Consider the following 19,310-nt stretch of genomic DNA (forward strand, 5'->3'; position numbering starts at 1 on the left):
TGTAATGTAATACAATAGTCACGCTCCTCTCAGTTAAGACTTTAAACATTCTTAACTGCTATTGCAGGAATCTTTATCATATTTTTTTGCGAACTTTGGAAAGAGGGATTTATAATTTGGAATTTTCCTGACCAGCTCTAAAACTTGCTTTATGTCTTTTGACTTGTTGTTGAAGAGGTGAAACCTGTTACCGCAATGTTCGACAATGTGCTTTAGCCCAGGGTTTTCACTGATATACGACCAAAGATTAACATTTTTCATATCATCTCCGCGGGTCAGCAGTACAATGGTGCAGTCCCGGATGTTCCAGCCTAAACAGTCCTCCAGCCTTTCCAGGATTCCGATCTCTTGATTGGTGAAGCGTCCCCCCTGTATCACCAGTAGCACCACACACTGCCCTGGTTGGCAGTACTTCCGACATTCATTGATATGAACATGTGCATCCTTGACATCCTCATGAAAGAAGTCTGGGGTGTCGACCACTCTCACAGGAACCCCAAATATCTTGTTTACAGAGCGGACCGTGCAGCAGAAGGTGATCGGCACCGAGCTTGCCTCAGCTTTAAACAGCTGCCCCTCTGATTTCGCAGCAGTCAGGATGGGGCTGCATGTTGCACTCTTCCCCAGCTAGTCCCAGGATTATGATGTTGAAAATGTTTCCATTGGTACCTGAAAAAAACCCTGTTAGATTAGCTAGGTACAATTTCCGCCTGGTGCTAAAGTCTAATGCAAGCTTTTCTATTTCAGATCCAAACAAAGAAGACAAACCATTGGTTGCAGTGGGTGCAGGATTTTGTGTAGACGGACCAGTTTGGGCCGGACCTGGGAAGATGCAAACAAGTACAAACGAGTCACGGTACTTTCTATCAGTTCTTCACAACAGCAGATGAAACAATTGGTGAACAAAATGACTACGAAACTAGGGTTTTCATCCACATTCAATTTGTAACGCTCTAAATGCTGAGACACAGCTGAACTAAGAAGGTCAAACCTGGGAGTATCCACCAGAGTTGGATGTAGAAAAGTGAAAAAATAAAATAGAAAAACTCAAAAAAATATTTATTTTTCTTTCAAAATAAAATAGAAAAACTCAAAAAAATTAAAATAATTCTTTTTCTTTAAATTCTGAAAACTTTAAAGATTTTTTCAATGACTTTATGAATGATTTATTTGATGAAATGATCAAACACTCGCTCTCTCACAGAGAGATAACAGATGTTTAATGACTGGAGTGACTATGGCAGAACTGCATTGAATTAAGAATCTTCATACTGTATGAAAGTCATAAGGTCAGAGACTTACCAATAATCACTGTCTCATACTCAGGGATGGATCTGGAACAGATTACAAATGTCATGAAATTTAAACAAGATGTAAGTGTAAAAAACATTGATTTTGGATCCGAGCTAGTTTGTTTTTTGAGTGAATGAACTGGTGCAGCTAATTAATCCAGCGCAAATTCACTAAACACATTTTTTGTCTCGATGAACTTCAAAGCTTTAATATCAGAATTCTAACAATAACATCTTCTTAAATAACATTAAAGAAAAACAGGGAAATACTTACTTACTGTTATTTTACTTTTATCAGTTTAGCCTAACTCTAGGCTATATATTTGCTACTGTATATTTCCAGCCAACTTGTTGTGGGATATTAGTAGATATTTCTATACTATATACACTTTCTTTCTTTAATACTTTCTATAATATGTTTTTAAAACCTCAGCTCCTCTGTCTGTAGTTTCTAATGTCATGACAGCCATGAACTCAAAATGTAGTTGATTTTAGGTGAGAATTGTTTTTGGCAAAAATACGAATTATCTTTGGTTTTAGCTGAGACGTCTGATGTCTCAGACCGATGCTCGCACCTCTTTCTTTCGAAGACTTTCTGTCTCCGTTTCACCACGGCTTCACTGTAATTATGAAAGTTGTAGAGAAATGGTTGGCCTCTTTTACACCACCGTCTGCATATGCTGCTCAGGTGCTGGTCAGGAATCACCAGTCGGACTTTGAAGCGTTCCTGCAGAAAGATCAAGGAATTGAAGACTTCTGGGCTCGGTAGCATGACCACCAGGTGGTCGGTGATTTTTTCCCCGAAGATTTCCTGGAGATTGGTGATTTGAGTGACCACGTTCTCCTCCGTGCAGCTCTCCGAGTCTACTATCAGAATGAAGAGGTCAGGGCCAGGTAAAGACAGAGCCATGAAGTCTATAATTTGTTGGTCTAGGTGTTGGCAGTCCTCATCTAGAAAGTCTGGGGTGTTGAAGACCACATATGAGTCGTTCTCCCCCTTGACCAGCATGTTGTCCAGGGACGCAAACTGCTCCTTAGACTGCAGGATAATGTTCCCAATGTAGTTCTTCCACTTCATTGTCTTTCCTACAAGAGCGATGACTAACCTGTCGGGAAATGCTGTTGGAGGAAAATCACAAAAAAGTTTTGTTTATGAGGTGTAAATGAATCAAAGCTAGTTCAACTGTCTGCTGATTAGCGTTAGCCAGTGGGCCGTAGGTAGTCACAGAGGTCTATAGGTTAGCCAAGAAACAGCTTAAATAAAAGTGTAGCTAAAAAGCTCTGCTGTTATTCAGTTAAATCAAATGGGTAAAAAGTATTCATGGGTTCAAGACAAGGCGTGTGTGTAAATGTTCTAAATTCTTTCTTTAATAACTTTTACTAATATATGTTATCATTACATAGCTAACATTTACATGTATTTTAAATCCTTTACTGTTTTTGTCATTTTTTGTCCCATTCCAGACTTAGCTGTTTTTGTACATATTTTGTGAACAGGTTCTGGTATTTATTTATCTTAAAATCTTAAAACTTCATGACTTAAACTAAAGTATTGGCTACAGTTTAACTATGCGTATGGGTGTTTTACCTTAGTTTGACCACACTGTGGCACTGTCATTGTTACAGGTAGCTGGCTAACAACAGTCTTAATATTGGGATTTTAACACTCTTATGCCAAGACTTCAGGTGTGGAATAAGCCCCTCCCTCTTGGTGCCGTCACACCCACAGCATTATCAAAGTTTGAACTGCACTGTTTCTGAGGTTCAACTTGGATTTCTAAGATACACGTGTGGAGCCAAGAGACTTCTGGCCGAAAAATATGTGAATAGTTCAGATGAACCAACAAGAGAAGAAGAGAGTTGAATTCATATAGTATGGGGTTTTAAAGTCCTGTCTTCAGGAGAGAGTATTTGAACTGCCCCTTTTGACCAATTGAGGTATTACACCTAAAAGTGCACGTCTACATCTTACTTGCTTTTACATTCCACCCTTCTTAGAATAGGGTGTGTTTCACCACACCTCCATCACTCCTTCTGCTGATTAGCGTTAGCCAGTGGGCCGTAGGTAGTCACAGAGGTCTATAGGTTAGCCAAGAAACAGCTTAAATAAAAGTGTAGCTAAAAAGCTCTGCTGTTATTCAGTTAAATCAAATGGGTAAAAAGTATTCATGGGTTCAAGACAAGGCGTGTGTGTAAATGTTCTAAATTCTTTCTTTAATAACTTTTACTAATATATGTTATCATTACATAGCTAACATTTACATGTATTTTAAATCCTTTACTGTTTTTGTCATTTTTTGTCCCATTCCAGACTTAGCTGTTTTTGTACATATTTTGTGAACAGGTTCTGGTATTTATTTATCTTAAAATCTTAAAACTTCATGACTTAAACTAAAGTATTGGCTACAGTTTAACTATGCGTATGGGTGTTTTACCTTAGTTTGACCACACTGTGGCACTGTCATTGTTACAGGTAGCTGGCTAACAACAGTCTTAATATTGGGATTTTAACACTCTTATGCCAAGACTTCAGGTGTGGAATAAGCCCCTCCCTCTTGGTGCCGTCACACCCACAGCATTATCAAAGTTTGAACTGCACTGTTTCTGAGGTTCAACTTGGATTTCTAAGATACACGTGTGGAGCCAAGAGACTTCTGGCCGAAAAATATGTGAATAGTTCAGATGAACCAACAAGAGAAGAAGAGAGTTGAATTCATATAGTATGGGGTTTTAAAGTCCTGTCTTCAGGAGAGAGTATTTGAACTGCCCCTTTTGACCAATTGAGGTATTACACCTAAAAGTGCACGTCTACATCTTACTTGCTTTTACATTCCACCCTTCTTAGAATAGGGTGTGTTTCACCACACCTCCATCACTCCTTTCTGCAACAACCCTTGTTACAGGTATGTAGGCCCCCTTTGAGGCTAAATACCAGAATTTCCCAGTGGTCAGTCAGAACTGATGAAGCCTCTTGGATAAGAGGTGAAACGTCTTCAAAAAGCCTACTTTGTCCAGTTGCCCTCGATGTAACTATTTTTGGATTAAATGACCTGGATGACTGAGAACCTACACAGACAGAAGGAGAAGGAAGCAGAACTCACGTGGTGCTGGTCTGTCCGAACTCATTTCTCCTAGTTGACTTAGATCAGGCAGCAGGTTGGTGTGAGCAGACTGTCTGGACCAGGTCTGAGCACTCTCCCACCTGGAGGAGGCAGTTAAAGGCTGACACGCCACTGCCTCCTCCTCTTGCTACATCCCCTTTGTGGGTGGAGCATGATGGAATGCGGCACTGTAAAACCTATAGTCAAATGTAGCGACGCTCATTCCACCAACAAACCAGGCAGAGAAAAGAATGGGAGTGAAGTTCTCCATCCCACATGGTAACTCAGTCAGGATTTGACTTCAGCACAGATTCATTGTGTAGCATTTCAGCAACATGATCATTTCTGTTTGCAGGTCCTTCGCTAAGGATTGTGATGATCGGGAAAACTGGAGTAGGGAAAAGTGCGGTGGGTAATACCATTGTTGGTAGAAACGTTTTCAGATCTTTGCCTCATGCACAGTCTGTAACTGAAACCTGTGAGAAAGAACGGGCCAGATGCAGCAGGCAAATCCATGTGGTTGACACACCTGGGATCCTGGATACATCCAAGACGGCTGACAAAATCCGGCATGAAATCGCAAAGTGCATCCAGGTGTCGTCACCCGGTCCTCACGCTTTCCCGCTGCGGCCGGTTTACCAAAGAAGAGGAGCACTGCGTGGAAGCCCTGGAGAAAATCTTTGGACCAGAGGCTTCCAGGTTCATGCTTGTCCTGTTCACCCGTGGTGATGAGTTGAAGGGCAGAACCATACAGGAGTACATACAGAGTGGTCACCCCAAACTCCGTGAGGTCATCAGCAGGTGTGGAAACAGGTTCCATGTTTTCAACAACAAGGAAAAGATTAACAAAGCTCAGGTTGTTCAGTTGCTCAAGAAGATCGATGACATGGTAGCAGCCAACGGAGGAGGTTACTTTCACGATGATATGTACAAAGAAGCTGAGCGAACACTGCAGCAGAAAGGAGTCCAAGACTGTGACAAAGCCAAGCAGCCGGTATACGATTACACCTTCATGTCTGAACTGCTGCAGAGGGTCATCCTGTTTCAGGCCATATTGTCTGCTTCTGCAGCGCAAAACAACACTGGCTACCCTGACGCTTTAACCAACCCAGGTCTTCCAACCAACCCAGGTCTTCCAACCAACCAGGGTCTTCTAACCAACCAGGGTCCCTTCAATTACATGAACAACCTCGACCACACCAGCTCCTACCTCAACACCAGACCTTATATGTGACAAACCAGTATCTGGGAGATTCTTTGCACAACTTAAGCCCAAATACAATCCCATCAACCCCCTGTGGTCGTCTCTACCAGGTGACGGTGCCAGCGTTAGCCTTGTTATTGTGGCCCAGCCAATATCAACTGTTTAAATCAGGAATTTGATTTGATTGTGTTTATGAATTTCATTGGTTCACTTCCTGCTCCTGTAAAGACCTTCCTGTATTTATGGCAGTAGCGCCTGGTTTGACAAGTATCTGTTAATTGTAGCTTGTCTTCTTGCCAAGAAAAAGTAAAAATAAAGTCAAATGTGTGTTGTAGGCAAAGCAGGGTGAGAGCAATTAAGAACTTCAGAAGAGATTCTTCATGTCCAATTTTAAAGGTTTTAATTTCTGTATTTCATTTGATTGTGTGTTAAAGATTGATCATGAGGCAGTGCAGAATGATGTCTTCGTTTGTGTTGCTGAGTTTCTGTAAAGGACACAAAACAATGATAAAATAAACAATAACAAATCATCAGTTATTGACTTGTTTTTTCTGTCAATTCAAAGACCAAAACTAAAGACAACTTAAACAGAATATTAAAACATAATGAAATAATAATAGTAATAATAATAATCATTATATACATATATATGATTATATACATACTGTATATAAGCAAATTGCAGTGGTAGAATAAAGACGAGACAAGTTAGTGTTGAGGTGGTGATACAGAGTGGAAACTCATTTCACAGGATTTCACGTTATATGTTTGTTTCTCAGTTGATTTGATTGAAACTCGTCTGTTTATTTATTTATCCACTCTTTCATTCATTCTCTGTACATCTCCTTACAGTCTCTGTTTTGCCACAAACACGAAAACACTTCCAAGTACTGCTTCTTCTCAGTGCACTTTGACATTGGTGTGACAGAAGAAGAATCTTAATCACGTAAAAGACACATCATGGATGATGTAAAGACACTGGAATCTATGCTGTGGGTGGGGCAAGGGGTGCTGTACGCTGAGAGAGTTCTAAGTTGGTTTATTCTTCACTCTAAACGTGTAAATCTGTGTAAATGTGAGTGTGAATAATGTCTGTACGTACGTCCCTGTGACCCTGGAGAACTTTACAATGTGCAACTCCAGTCTTTCACAAGCTGGGTGGATGGGTTGGTGGATGGATGGATGATGGATGTATAGATGAAGGGTGGATGGATGGAAGGTGACTTGACAAAATTCTGTATCACTATCTTGGAAACTATGCTGGAAAATCACTGTTTTCTTATTGGCGACTAATGTACTCACATGTTGGAATACGACCCCACGTTGTTGGTTTTGGCTGTTTTAGCTTAGCCCTCGTTTGAAGCTCCTAACTAGTTCCGACCTCAATTTTATACTATTTCATAAATTGAGGTTGGACCATTTCCCAGTATCCAGATCTTCATCTTAGAACCTTGACTTTACTCACTGTCACCCTCCTCAGTATCTTACTGGTGGAGAAGTGAGAAGAGAATAATTCAGTAGAGGCTGGACCCTGGACACCCAGTATTAAGACATCAGGTGGTTGTTTTCAACCTGCAACTGCTTCTTCTGCCTTTACATTTTTTTCATGAGGACATTCTTGACATTGACTTGTCAACTTCTCGTAAATGTCTGACGAACCAGTTAGACCAGCATATACTGGAAGAGGAGGAGGAAGTTGAGGAAAAGTTTTCTCGGTTGTCACATGGGAAAATTCTCGATTAGCATCTCTGAACGTTAAACAAGAGGTTAAACAAGTTATTTTGGCGGAATGTGGTGAAACAACAATGTCAGGTGAAGAACAATAGATAAAAATGAGTTAAAAGTCTTGAGTTTAAATTAAGTTAAGAGGAACATTCTGGATGTCATTAAGCAGACCTCAAATTTCACTCATAGCAAAGCTTTAAAGATACAGTATGAGGTGTGTGTGTTTAATTGGCCTGCCTGCTCTACATGTCCTCTACTGATGTTACTGACATCAGGTTCTACATTTTCCAAGAGAGTAATGTGAGCAAATAAAAGGTTTTATTGGAAAACCACAGAAAGGTCAAGGAAATATTGAAAGACACGGCCTTATGAACCATGTGACCTGTGGTGATGTAACGAAAGCTAATCCTGCTGCACAGAACAGACATGATGGTAAAAATAGAGGAGGTTAAAGTACAGATACTGTATGTACCAAGTACACATATACTGTATGTACTGCATGCACACATGCTCTCAGACACATACCATCTGATCTGCCTGACCTCCAGTCAGAAATAGCTGATTCAGTGGCACGGAACAGAACCAACCCACTTACACACAGAATTACATAAAAAATATGTTTAGCAGAAATATATTAAAGTGAATAAAAAGGTAATAAAATCAAACCACAGACAGCTAAATAAATAATGTCCTTCTTTCAATTTTTAGAAATGGCTAAAACATTAGCTAAACTGAAGAGAAGAGAATAAAGTCAACTTAAAAACACCAAAAACGTAGTTTAAAGAGTACGGTTTTGGGTACAAGTAAATCAGACTAAAAGCTCACAATTAGCTAAAGGCTAACAGATGTTAACCTAAGAATAGTTTAAGTAATCGCCTCCATATAACTATGTTTCCAAAATAGTTCCATCCGGAAACCTCTGTTAACGACAACAGTTTTTTATTTTGTTTTCTTAGCACGCTTGGTTAGCATGAATCAAGACGTTAGACGTTTATGCCATTTAGAAACCATAAAGGTTATAATGTTACGTGCAGACCTGTGGGATCTCAGCTTTCTGTGCACAAACTATGCACGTATGTTAGACGGAGGTATATTTATGGACACCCACTCCCACACGTACACACACACCGCTGAGTATATATGAGCAGATGTGTGAGCAGTGTCACCACACTTGCAGTCTCATCAGTGTCAGGTCCAGAACCTCTCCTCTGCTCTGGACCCTTCAGACTGATTGTTCGGACCGTAAGTCTCATTTGTTTCTCTGTCTCTTCAGGTGAACATGTCTGAGGAGAAGAACCCCGACGTGGTGGGCTGTCCTGCCTCCATCATGAAGAACGTGTGGGAGATTAGAGGTCGAGAGCAGGACCAAAAGCTGCAGAAGGAGCAGCAGCGACTGGAGAACAGCGCACTCTCTGGGTAAGAAATAAGAATCACAAGTTATTGTCTATATCTGACTCAGTTTATCTGTCCTCATGAGGACAACCGTCCTCTAAACTGTATTTCTATCGCTCAACTTGTTCACTTTGACTTTACCTCCATTTTTAAGCTTCTTCCCCATTTACTAATACTAACACTGTTAGCTTCATAAATGGATTCTATGGATTTATATATATATATATATATATATATATATATATATATATATACAGTATATATATATGTATATATATATGTATATACTAAAGATGTTTTGTTTTGTCTTCATAGTATTAACAAGGATTGGGAAAATCGCATTGTTGCCAAAATGACAAAATACCAACGTGTGGAAAGGAGAAAGCCACCTGCTGATACTCCAACAGATAGCAACAATGTATGGAGGAGCAAGCACTCTGAGGTACCTCGTGTTCGTCTCCAAAGTTCAAGTTCAGGTTCAGAACTTCTCAGCAGACCTGGAGTCCAGAGCAGAATCCTGTCCAATTCTACTGTTAGCTACAAAAACAAAAAGAGCCAAGACATGCATTTCAACAAGCTGCAGTTTCTCATGATCCTTGAAGAGACTCAACCTTCCGCTGTGGACTGGAGGAAGTCATGGATGTTTGACAAGTCTTTGCCATCACCAGCAGGGGGAACCACAGACTGGGGTCAGTGCTGGATGTTTGCTACACAGCAGCCTTATTCTGAACCAGGTAAACCTTGGCTCAATGGGCCCAACAAGATGGACCCTCGCAGTCTTTATCTGTGGGACGAAGCTGAGCACAGGTCAGTGGATTTAATGGAGTTGAATTTAAGCCTTTTCACTAAAGAGTGGAAAAAGTCCTGGAGAAAATCCAACAAGAATATAATGAAAGATTGTGACAATAGAAAAAACCTTAGCAGATCAGAAAACCTGTTGTTAGTGGCTCTGCAGGAACCCAGAACCATGGGTCCATCAGACTGGACACAGTCATGGAGATCCACCAAAGCAGCCACTCAGTCCCAGTCTACTCATGCTAACAAGCAAAGTAGCAGAGATGACATGGCGTGTAGGTGGGAAGAATGTTGGAGGCTTGTCAACCATCATGGAAGCAACGAATCTCAGTCGCCGTGGGATGACTCATGGAGATTGGCTGTCATTAATGATCACAAAAATCTGTATTGTCTAGAAGATGCCCATTGCAATTCTGACAAAATCATGCTTCAGCCATCAAACCAAAAAGTTCGGAACAGGCACCCTCAGCTCTGGAATGACTTGAACGCCCAGTCTTTGTGGAATAAGTCATGGCACATGACTAAGAACAACTCCAAACCATGTCAAACACTAGAGAAGATTCTTAAAACTTTGCCAAAGATGTCTGATGAGGAAGGTTTGGAGTTGCAGGAGAACCTAAATCAGCAATATTCAATACCAGAAACAGATTACTTGTACAATACCCATCTTAAAAACAACATGATATATGATTTAAAGACAATATTAATTAACTCTAAGCTGTTTCTGAAGAACAACGAGCAAGGTCAGTATTTGGCCAATTGGAGAGATTCCTCTAAAATATTTAAAACTGGAATGAATATGAAGAAACAAGGATCAACTCTCGACCATTTACTGCCTGTCAGAGACCAAGTTGATGTCTGTCATCTCAAAAAACAGGTGATGTCATCTACCTCAGAGTGGAAAAGGTCTTGGCGGCTCATTTGTGGACCTCCCCAAGAAAATCCCTACCTTTGGCAGCAGCATTGGCCCACCCTAAGACCAGTCCAAGCCAATCGGACGTGGAACCAGAACCACTTCTACCCCCCGTTAGATCTTCCTAAAAATGGTCCAAACCCAGAAAGAAGTTGGAGAGATTCTAGGATATCCTACAAACCAGCAAGTGGGAGAAAACTTCCTTCTTCTATCAACCAAGATAAAAAAGATGACATGAGCTCCAGGTGGAAGGAATGTTGGAGGCTGAACCAAAATGAACGCAACATTTTCAGTGTGCACAAAGTCAAAGACACTTCAGATTGGACTAATTCATGGAGATCAGCAGTGGTTCTCATTGATTATAATAACAGAAATTCTGATAATCGCAAACAAAATAACAGTGATGCTGATGAATCCTGTGTCCTCACTGACAAAACTGTGGTCGAGTCTTACAAACAGAAATATAAAGGCAGGTGCATGCTTCACTGCAATGATTTGAAGGCTCCCTCGGTTTGGGCCAAGTCATTGCAGGTGACCAAGAACAGCACAAAACCATGTAAGGAAATTGAAGAGATCCTTAAGGCTTCACCACCAAAAATGGAGAAGATGGAGAGCAAACATAAAACACTGAAGTTAGAAGACTCAGACTACAGGCAACTGAAAAACAGCATTATCCACAATACGGAGTTGACATTTACCAAATCTAAGTGGCTTTTGATGAGACTGGAGGCAGTCACTCCCCACTCCTCAAATTGGAGGGAATCATGGAGAACACTGAAACATAGCCCGCACACAGAGAGAAGGGTGGGACCTAATTCTTTAAGATCTCTTAGAGAATTAGAGGGTGTAGTATCAACAGCCTCAGGATGGAATGAATCATGGAGACACACGAGTCAGAATCTGCATCAGGACCCAGTACTTTGGCAACAAGGCTGGCCCACCACACGACCAATCAGAATAGACCGTGCATGGGAACAGAATCACTTCCCCCCTGTTGATCTCCCCAAGAATGGACCAAATCCAGAGAGGAGTTGGAGAGATTCCTGGAGATTTTTAATGAGTCGACAACGGTCAATGCCTGGACTTCATAATGCACAAAATCGACAGGGAAGATCAAGTGCCCCCTACCACTATCCAGACAACACACAGGCTCTGAGAAGGGGTGGTAGGACAGTTTCTGACTGGCAGTCATCCTGGATGGTCTCAGGAAGTCAATTCCACCATGATACACCTTCGTTTACCCAATGGAGGGACTCATGGAGGTCTGTCCCCCAGACAGAAAACACTAGTGAGCAGGATTCTAGAGATAACTGGGTTGATGAAAGACTTAAAGGAAAGATGTTCTTGCAGAGAACCAGTGCTAAACTGAACTGGTCTTTTGATGACCACATATTTGAAGAAAGGTACGCTGGAAAACAGTGGATTACATCATGGAGTGCTAAGTCACTTCTGAGCCATCAACCAACTTTTTACCGATCTTCAAATGCATCATGTATGAGTAAGGGTAAACTTACTTGGCAACAACATGCTGCAGCCAATGAACTTGGAGCTCGGTGGGGTAGGTCATTCCGAATTGCCAACCCCCCTCCAACCCTGAAACAACCCTGGTTGGAGTGTCCTCCTAATGTATGTTACTATACAGTTTTGTGGCAAAACACAGAGAATGTACAAAGCAGAGCTAACAGAAGGTATCTCCAGCTGCTGGAGACCCAGCATCTCCAAAAATGTTTTTACCTGTCAGAGTGGAGACAGTCATGGAGATCCATCAAGCCAGAAGGTCATCAGGGCCGTCTTACTTACAAGGAGGATCAGATGAATTCTATGTGGGGCAAATGTTGGAGGCTTGTCAACCTTCATGATTGCAACAAAACCCAGTTGCCTCAAGGTATTAACTTTCACAGTTCAGAGTGGACTAATTCATGGAGATCAGATATAGTTGTCATCGAAGACCGTCACAAATCTGATATTGCTCTTTGGATGAATGACACTCTCGGTAAAAGTATGCATCACTATAATTACATCCTGAGGAAACACAGCATTATTTCTTCAAATAAACACAAATACAGAGATGTTCACCTACAGCTGTGTGATGATGTCAAGGCTCACTCTATGTGGAGCAAATCATGGCAAATGTCCAAGACTAACCCAAAATCAAGTCAACAAATGGGAAAAATCCATCAAGCTTATCCAGCTAGGATGAAGACACCTTTGAGATCTCAGTTTCTGGAGAAAAACCCAAAGGGACAATATTTGTGCAGTGAACAACTGAAAAATTACACAATATATGTACCCCAGATTACATACACCAAATCTAAGTGGCTTTTGATGAGACTTGAGAAAAGTTTACATGACTCATATTGGTGTGACTCATGGAAAACAGCAAAATATAAAGTGACTTTGGGGAGAAAAAGAATGAGGCCTGATCCTTTAGGAACTTTTAAGGAGTTGAAGAAAAGGGACAACCAGCTATCAAGTGACCTAGTGTGGAAGAGTTCATGGAAGCTACCCTGTCAGTCCCTGAATAAGAATCCTGTACTATGGCATCATAACTGGCCCGTCATGAGACCTATTCGAGTTGATCGAGCAGTAGACAGAAATCAATTTCCCCCTGTTGATCTCCCTAAAAATGGTCCGAATCCCGAAAGGAGTTGGAGAGACTCATGGAGATTCTCTGGTCACACACGCCGGTCAGTGCGATATGTGGGTAATACTCAAACAAGCCAAAGTAGGTCAAAGATGACTATCTTTTCTCCCTGGAATGAAAAGGTTCCAAGAAAATATGGTAGACCTGTCCATGATTTGCAGTCACTCTCTATGTTCATGGAAAGTGAGTCTCACAAGGATAAACCCTTCGAAAACCAATGGTGGGAATCTTGGAGGTCCATTTGTCAAACAGAACACCTGGATGTGCAAGAGTCTGGACTCAAGGTTGACTGGGTGGGTGATGGGATGGAGATGGAATCCCTTGTGGAGAAGAGAGTCACAATCAAACAAAGTCAGTCATTTGATGAGCAGATATTTCATAAAATATATCCTAAACAAAAGTGGAACACATCTTGGAGAGCTGAGCCACTTCTGAGCCACCAACTAAGTTTTTACACTTCTTCAGGTACTGCAAGTATAAACAAATACCACTCCCCTTTGCAGCAGCAGGGCACAACCACTAAACCTGGATCTGAGTGGGGATGGTCCTTCAGACTTGCCAACCCCATGCCCCACATCAAACAACCCTGGTTAGAGTCTCCTCCTAACACATGTTACTACACAGCTTTGTGGTCGAAAGTTGAAAAGATACCAAATAAAACCAAGGTTGACTTCAGTAAAACCCCCTCATTTCTCAGGCTTTGGAAAGACTCCTATCTCTTTTTTCAGGAACTCCAGGTTAAAAACCCAAGTTCTGTGATAATATTTCAAAAGAAGATCAAACCCAGAAAGCATCTTTATGCTGATATGACAAAGCAGACACAATCACAGCAGAAATTTACAGGAGGTCACCTTCTGAGTAAAACCCAACCACGTTTCAAAATAGGCTACACTTCAGTGCAGAAGATAAAGATGGAGGACAAGACTAAAGAAAAGTTCTATGAAGACTGGGTAGAATCCTGGAAGTTCCTAGATTCACCTGGCCAACCCAAAGTGATTGTTTCCAAAAAGTCATTCTCTGAGTGGACTCAGTCTTGGAAGTTTCTCCTTCCACAGTATGAGCCCATGAACCAACACCACTCCAGGTCCAACAAAGAGTTTTTAGCTGGGACATATCACACAACAACAAACAGATCACAACAGTAAAATAGGAAGAAATTAAAAAAGCTTCACCTGTCTTTTGTTCTCTTTTCCTTCAAAATGATTCAATCTACTGGTTCCAGATAGTCAAGAGTTTCGACTTGAATATTGGCTCAAATTGTCAGGCTCAAGAACAGTGGAACCTCGAGATACGAGCGCCTCGACATACGAAAATTTCCATTGTTATTAGCACTAATAAGCGGCCGGAACAGATTTTTTTTTTCTGTTATTTCTTGTGGGGAAAAAATGATTTGAGATACGAGCACCTCCAGTTACAAGCTAGGTCCTGGAACGGGTTATGCTCGTATCTCGAGGTTCCACTGTACACACTGGCCGAAATTTAGCCGTATAACGTATACCATAAACCTAAATATAGTTAAAAAATTAGCTCAAAATTGAATTAAAAAAAGCCAAAAAGTAATAGTGAGCAAAAACAGGTAAAAATACAAACAACTAAAAGTTAGTCTGAATTACCAAATGATTGTTCTGGAAATAATTTCAATAAAAAATTAAATATCCACATTGACCGCAGACCCAGTTTGGTTTATTCTCACGATCCCGGTCAAAGTGCCTGGGTTAAAAATAGCAGTGAACCCAGTGATAACCTGGATCCAGTCACACTTTCTGTTGACGGCATCAACAGGATCCTGTTGCAGGTGTAAAATCAATGAAGTGCTGCAGCTGACTGACTCACCCTGGGAGGTCTCACCTGCAGAATCACTTATTTACCTGCACCACAGCATGAGCAGGTGTTCAAGGACAGCTAATTATCATTATATTAGTGGCACAGTTAGCATATTACTTTGTACCTTGGTCCTGATTAGACAGTAATGTCTGTCATCTGCAGTAATGCTGCCCTCTACCTCTATTTTGTATTTTTTACTTAAACTGGACATTTACAATTGGAAATATTTGCTGCAAGAGAGCCAGTAGGGGGCGGTACTGCAATGTACCACATGGACCATGTAATTTAAACTCTGTTTATACCCCTCTCTGCAGGGAAGGAAGAGGAGCGTGTTCCGGAATCACAATCACTTGCTCCCATTTTAAAGAAGATGAATTAATACTCACTGCACATCAGAAATGAAAAGATATATTTCACCCTCACTGTGTGGGTTCATTCATTCACCAGTTTTCTATAGTGCTCACCTCTTCTTTCATCCCCTCCTCCCCTCTCCTCGTGTTTGGCACTTCACCCAACTTCCTGCTAATTTTAGATTCGCAGCTCTGGATAACTTCACGTATGACGTAAAAATAGCAGAGAGGGAAACCTGCCTAGTACAGAGCAGAAACACAGATCGGGGGTGTACGATTCTGAGGGCGAGCAGTTCACGTCGACCACAGGGCAGAGGCAGAAGACTGCACAAAAACAGGAGCTTTCGACTGGAAGGTTGGCGGAAAATAAAGACACGGACGTGTTTGACTTCTGACCTTCACTGTCACTGCATACAACAGGACATGTAAACCGTCCAAGAGAAGAACATACTTCAGGTAAGGTGTTCTTGGTTGATCTGGAAGAATGTTTATGTCCGTATTCTGGAATTCTTCTTCTTCATCTCCAGGTGTAAACAGTACAGTAACTGTTGACTGAAACTTTACTAAAACTGTAGTTCAGCTCCACGGTGGAGCTGAGTTTAACGCACAGTTCGTACCCGTAGAAATTTTAGCCTTAAGTTTCAACCTTGGACTCACCAGAACCCAACATTTACACTGTGAACCCATACTTTTTATTCCCATAAGTCCATCTGAGTTTTATCTGTGCTTTGTTTTTTGTTTTTTAGTTAGTGTTTAGTCATGGCCCTGGCCCTGGCCCTGGCCCTGGTCCTGGTCCTGAACGTCAGCTCTGTGATGAATCATGACTTCTGAAAATAAACAACTAAACATAGCAGAGTCATGACTGTGTGTCGCAGCTGAAGCTTGATCTCACTGTTTCTGTCTGTGTTCTCTGAATGGGAAATTTAAGGGTTTGTGTCCAAACTATGGTTTAGATTTTAACTTTCCTTTGACGAAATATGGAGAAATCACAAACAACAAAACATTATTGAGGGGATGTTTAATTCTAAACTTTTGGAAGTGGAGACATATAGTACCAGGAACCAGGTTTCAGAATTGTATGTTGCCCTTCCTGATTTATGGACTGGGTGCTGTGGAAGGTTCTGGGTGAGACAGAGTCCAGTCCCCAAATCAGGTTGGGTTGCATCAGGAAGGGCGTCCAGTGTTGAAACTCAGTAAGGGAACTTCTGCTGTGGTGACCCCTGGTCAAAAGGTCTTCTTCACTACAGTGCCAGAACTGTTTTCAACATGACAACAGTCCCTGCTCAGAAACATCTGGAACAAACATTTGTATTATAATTACTCAGAGGTTAATTCAGGCTAAAAGCTGCTTGGTCCCAAAATAGTCCCTAACCTCAGGGATGGACTCTAAGGATTCAGGGTGGAGCCTGTAGGACCACCTATTGGGCTGGAGCACCGACTGACTGTTTGTCAATATGGACTTTTGATTGACTGACTGCAGACAAACTCATTGGACGTGTCGTGGCTACAGTGTGACAGTGTGACTGTTACCAAGTCAGATGGATTTATGGTGTGAGGTGGTCTGTGCTTATTCCTGTGTGTTTGTTACTCAGGCCACAGGATGTTGTCCAAAAAAGGAGAGAGGACGTTCAGTAATGGGCGGCTGAGGGACCAATGGGAGAAGAGAGCTCAGAGTGAAGCAGATCAATGCAAACAACAGACTCAATGGAGAGAGAGGAGCTCCCTGAAACTGTGAGAATATTTTATTTTATTTACTGAAGAGCTTGAATTAGGATACATGATGTCAACATAGAAAAAAGTGATAGTGAAAAATATATTTTTAATTAAACATCATCACAAAATCATCTTATGCAACTAATAATCCTAGGAAGCCAACAGGGGAGGCATAACCTCATCATGGTGTAGTACTTTCAGTCGTACTAGTTGGCTGTTGTTGTAGTTTCTAACTATAAGCCTGATATAATGTGGATTCCCGCACTCAGAAATCTCCTTACTTGTGTTCCTGCAGCCTTTTCTCCAAGTGGAACTACCACTGGGCCATCTGTAATGGAGAGCAGCTGAAAGGTGACGTATCCGACTTCAGGAAAGTCACCTGTGCAGCAGATGAACCTGACAACACCAAACCTAAGATCAAGTTCAAAGTTGTCCCTCCTCCTCCAGTGTCCAGAGCGCAGCCTCAGCCACCTCCTCCTGTCAGAAAAAAAACTTCTCCAATATTCAAAATTCAGAAACGTAAAGTTGAGGTAGACGCTTTCGGGATTTGTTGGAAAGACTCGTGGATGAGTCTGAAACCTCCAAAATATCTGTTTCTGAAGGCCAGGGAGTTTAAAGCCAGATTATCAAAATTTGCATCGATTGCTGAGATAAACGGAAGGACATACAAACCCGAATTGGACACGGAGGAGGAAACAGTGCCACCTGCTGCTGAGGAATGGAGAAACGCCTGGAAACAGGTAGTGAGAAGAATTTCTTGTGATTTCATATCTTCTACAAATGTTTCCTTCAGGGTTGCACTGGAGCTGGAGGCAATCCTCCTGTCCATCATACACTAACGTCCACACTGTTTTGAGGTTTTTTTTTCTTTATTCTCCTTTCTTTCTTCTTTCCAGGTAAAGAGTGCAACACAGTCAGATGAGTGTGGCCTCACACCAGAATTCCAGTGGGACATATTGTTTGAGATGGAATTCATTTGTGTACCAGAAATAGGAAAATATTTTCTCCCCGTCTGGGCCGGAACATGGAAGATCATGAACTTTGCCTTCAGACAGAAGAAGCCGAACTGGGATTGTGTCTGGCCTGAGTTTCGACAAAACCCCAGCAACAAGTTGGAAAAACTGCAGGAGCTGGAGGACGAGGTGGGAGTCGGTGGTTGGTCGGTTGTTTTTGTCTGATGTTTGTGTTGTCTAATGTGGTGGTGTACACCCGGACACTGACATGATCAGATTACAGCAGCTGCTGCACTGCCACCGTCTGGAGAAAGATGTCATAACTATTTTTACTGTGAGCTGTGCTCGGTAAAATCAGAAAATATCTATCTATCTATCTATCTATATATATATATTAATTAAATGTTCTTTCAGCACAGTTTTATAGAAAAGGCTCTGTAGAAAAGTTTTCTAAGGCATGGTCAATGGAGCAAACCAAATATTATCAACCTCCAGTTTTTCAGAGGTTAAGGAGTGAAAATAGAGAAAAACTGTGACGTTTAGACAAATGTTTTTGTCACACAGGACGAGCTGCTGGACTGGGACGACTCCTGGAAGCTGTCTGCAGTAGAACTTCAATCGGAAGAAAAAAAAGAAGACGAAAAGGTTGAAGAAGAAGAAGAAGAAGAAGAAGAAGAAGATGATGATGATGATGATGATGATGATGATGATGATGATGATGATGATGATGATGATGATGATGATGATGATGATGATGATGATGATGATGATGATAACTATGGTGATGATGATGACGATGACGATGAAGAAGACGCTAATGACAAGGAGAGCCTAACTCCACCCACCTGGACCACTCTTCGAGCACTGATGATGACAATGAAGATCGTTGACTTCTACGTGCCAGGATGGAGCGACTCCTGGCTGCTCACTGCTGCTCTTCCAGGAGAAGACGAGGAGCGTCGTACGAGCTGGAGCTCCTGCTGGAAATACAGGCAGCAGATCAGGTGGGTGGGGCTTCACAGTGGTCCTTTTAAATATGTCAGCTGTCAGTCACACATTCAATTCCACACTATGTCCACAGGTGGTGCAAGACTTCAGTCAAGTCCCATCGTCATCACAGTGACATCATGAAGAGCAGATTCCATACCAAGAAGGTTCTCCTCACCTCACCGCTCGATGAAGACATCACTGACCACGAGGAGTGGACGGAATCCTGGAAAACTCCTAAAGGACTGGTCCAAATAGATGAGGAGGAGGATCATAAAGAGGAGGTGACAGACGAGGAGCTGGATGACACAGAAGAAGATGAGGAAGAGGGAAGACGAAGGAGGGGATGAGGAGGAAGAGGAAGTAAATGAAGCTGAGGTGCCGAAGGAAGAAGATAAAAAGGAAGAGGGGGAATCG

At 41.7% G+C, this 19,310-nt stretch overlaps 2 protein-coding genes across 2 annotated transcripts; one reads left to right on the top strand and one right to left on the bottom strand.

Moving 5' to 3' along the window:
• Nucleotides 1-562: 562 nt before the first annotated feature.
• Nucleotides 563-4,868, bottom strand: LOC103389363 (uncharacterized). Its single transcript, XM_025062012.1, has 5 exons — nt 4,394-4,868; nt 1,868-2,411; nt 1,303-1,334; nt 769-822; nt 563-669 (listed from the first exon to the last, which is right to left on the bottom strand). The coding sequence occupies exons 1-5, from the start codon at nt 4,416-4,418 to the stop codon at nt 563-565; spliced, it is 762 nt and encodes a 253-aa protein (XP_024917780.1). The 5' UTR covers nt 4,419-4,868.
• On the top strand, nt 2,052-19,243 carry LOC103389340 (uncharacterized). The gene is made up of 8 exons (XM_025062026.1): nt 2,052-2,186; nt 8,596-8,738; nt 9,030-15,696; nt 16,833-16,971; nt 17,249-17,693; nt 17,850-18,095; nt 18,471-18,910; nt 18,988-19,243. Exons 4-8 carry the CDS (start codon nt 16,841-16,843, stop codon nt 19,241-19,243), a joined length of 1,518 nt encoding a protein of 505 aa, XP_024917794.1. The 5' UTR covers nt 2,052-2,186; nt 8,596-8,738; nt 9,030-15,696; nt 16,833-16,840.
• Nucleotides 19,244-19,310: the final 67 nt, after the last annotated feature.

This window comes from Cynoglossus semilaevis, chromosome 14 (assembly GCF_000523025.1).
Source record: "Cynoglossus semilaevis isolate Cse_v1.0 chromosome 14, Cse_v1.0, whole genome shotgun sequence".
Taxonomy (NCBI): Eukaryota; Metazoa; Chordata; class Actinopteri; order Pleuronectiformes; family Cynoglossidae; genus Cynoglossus; species Cynoglossus semilaevis.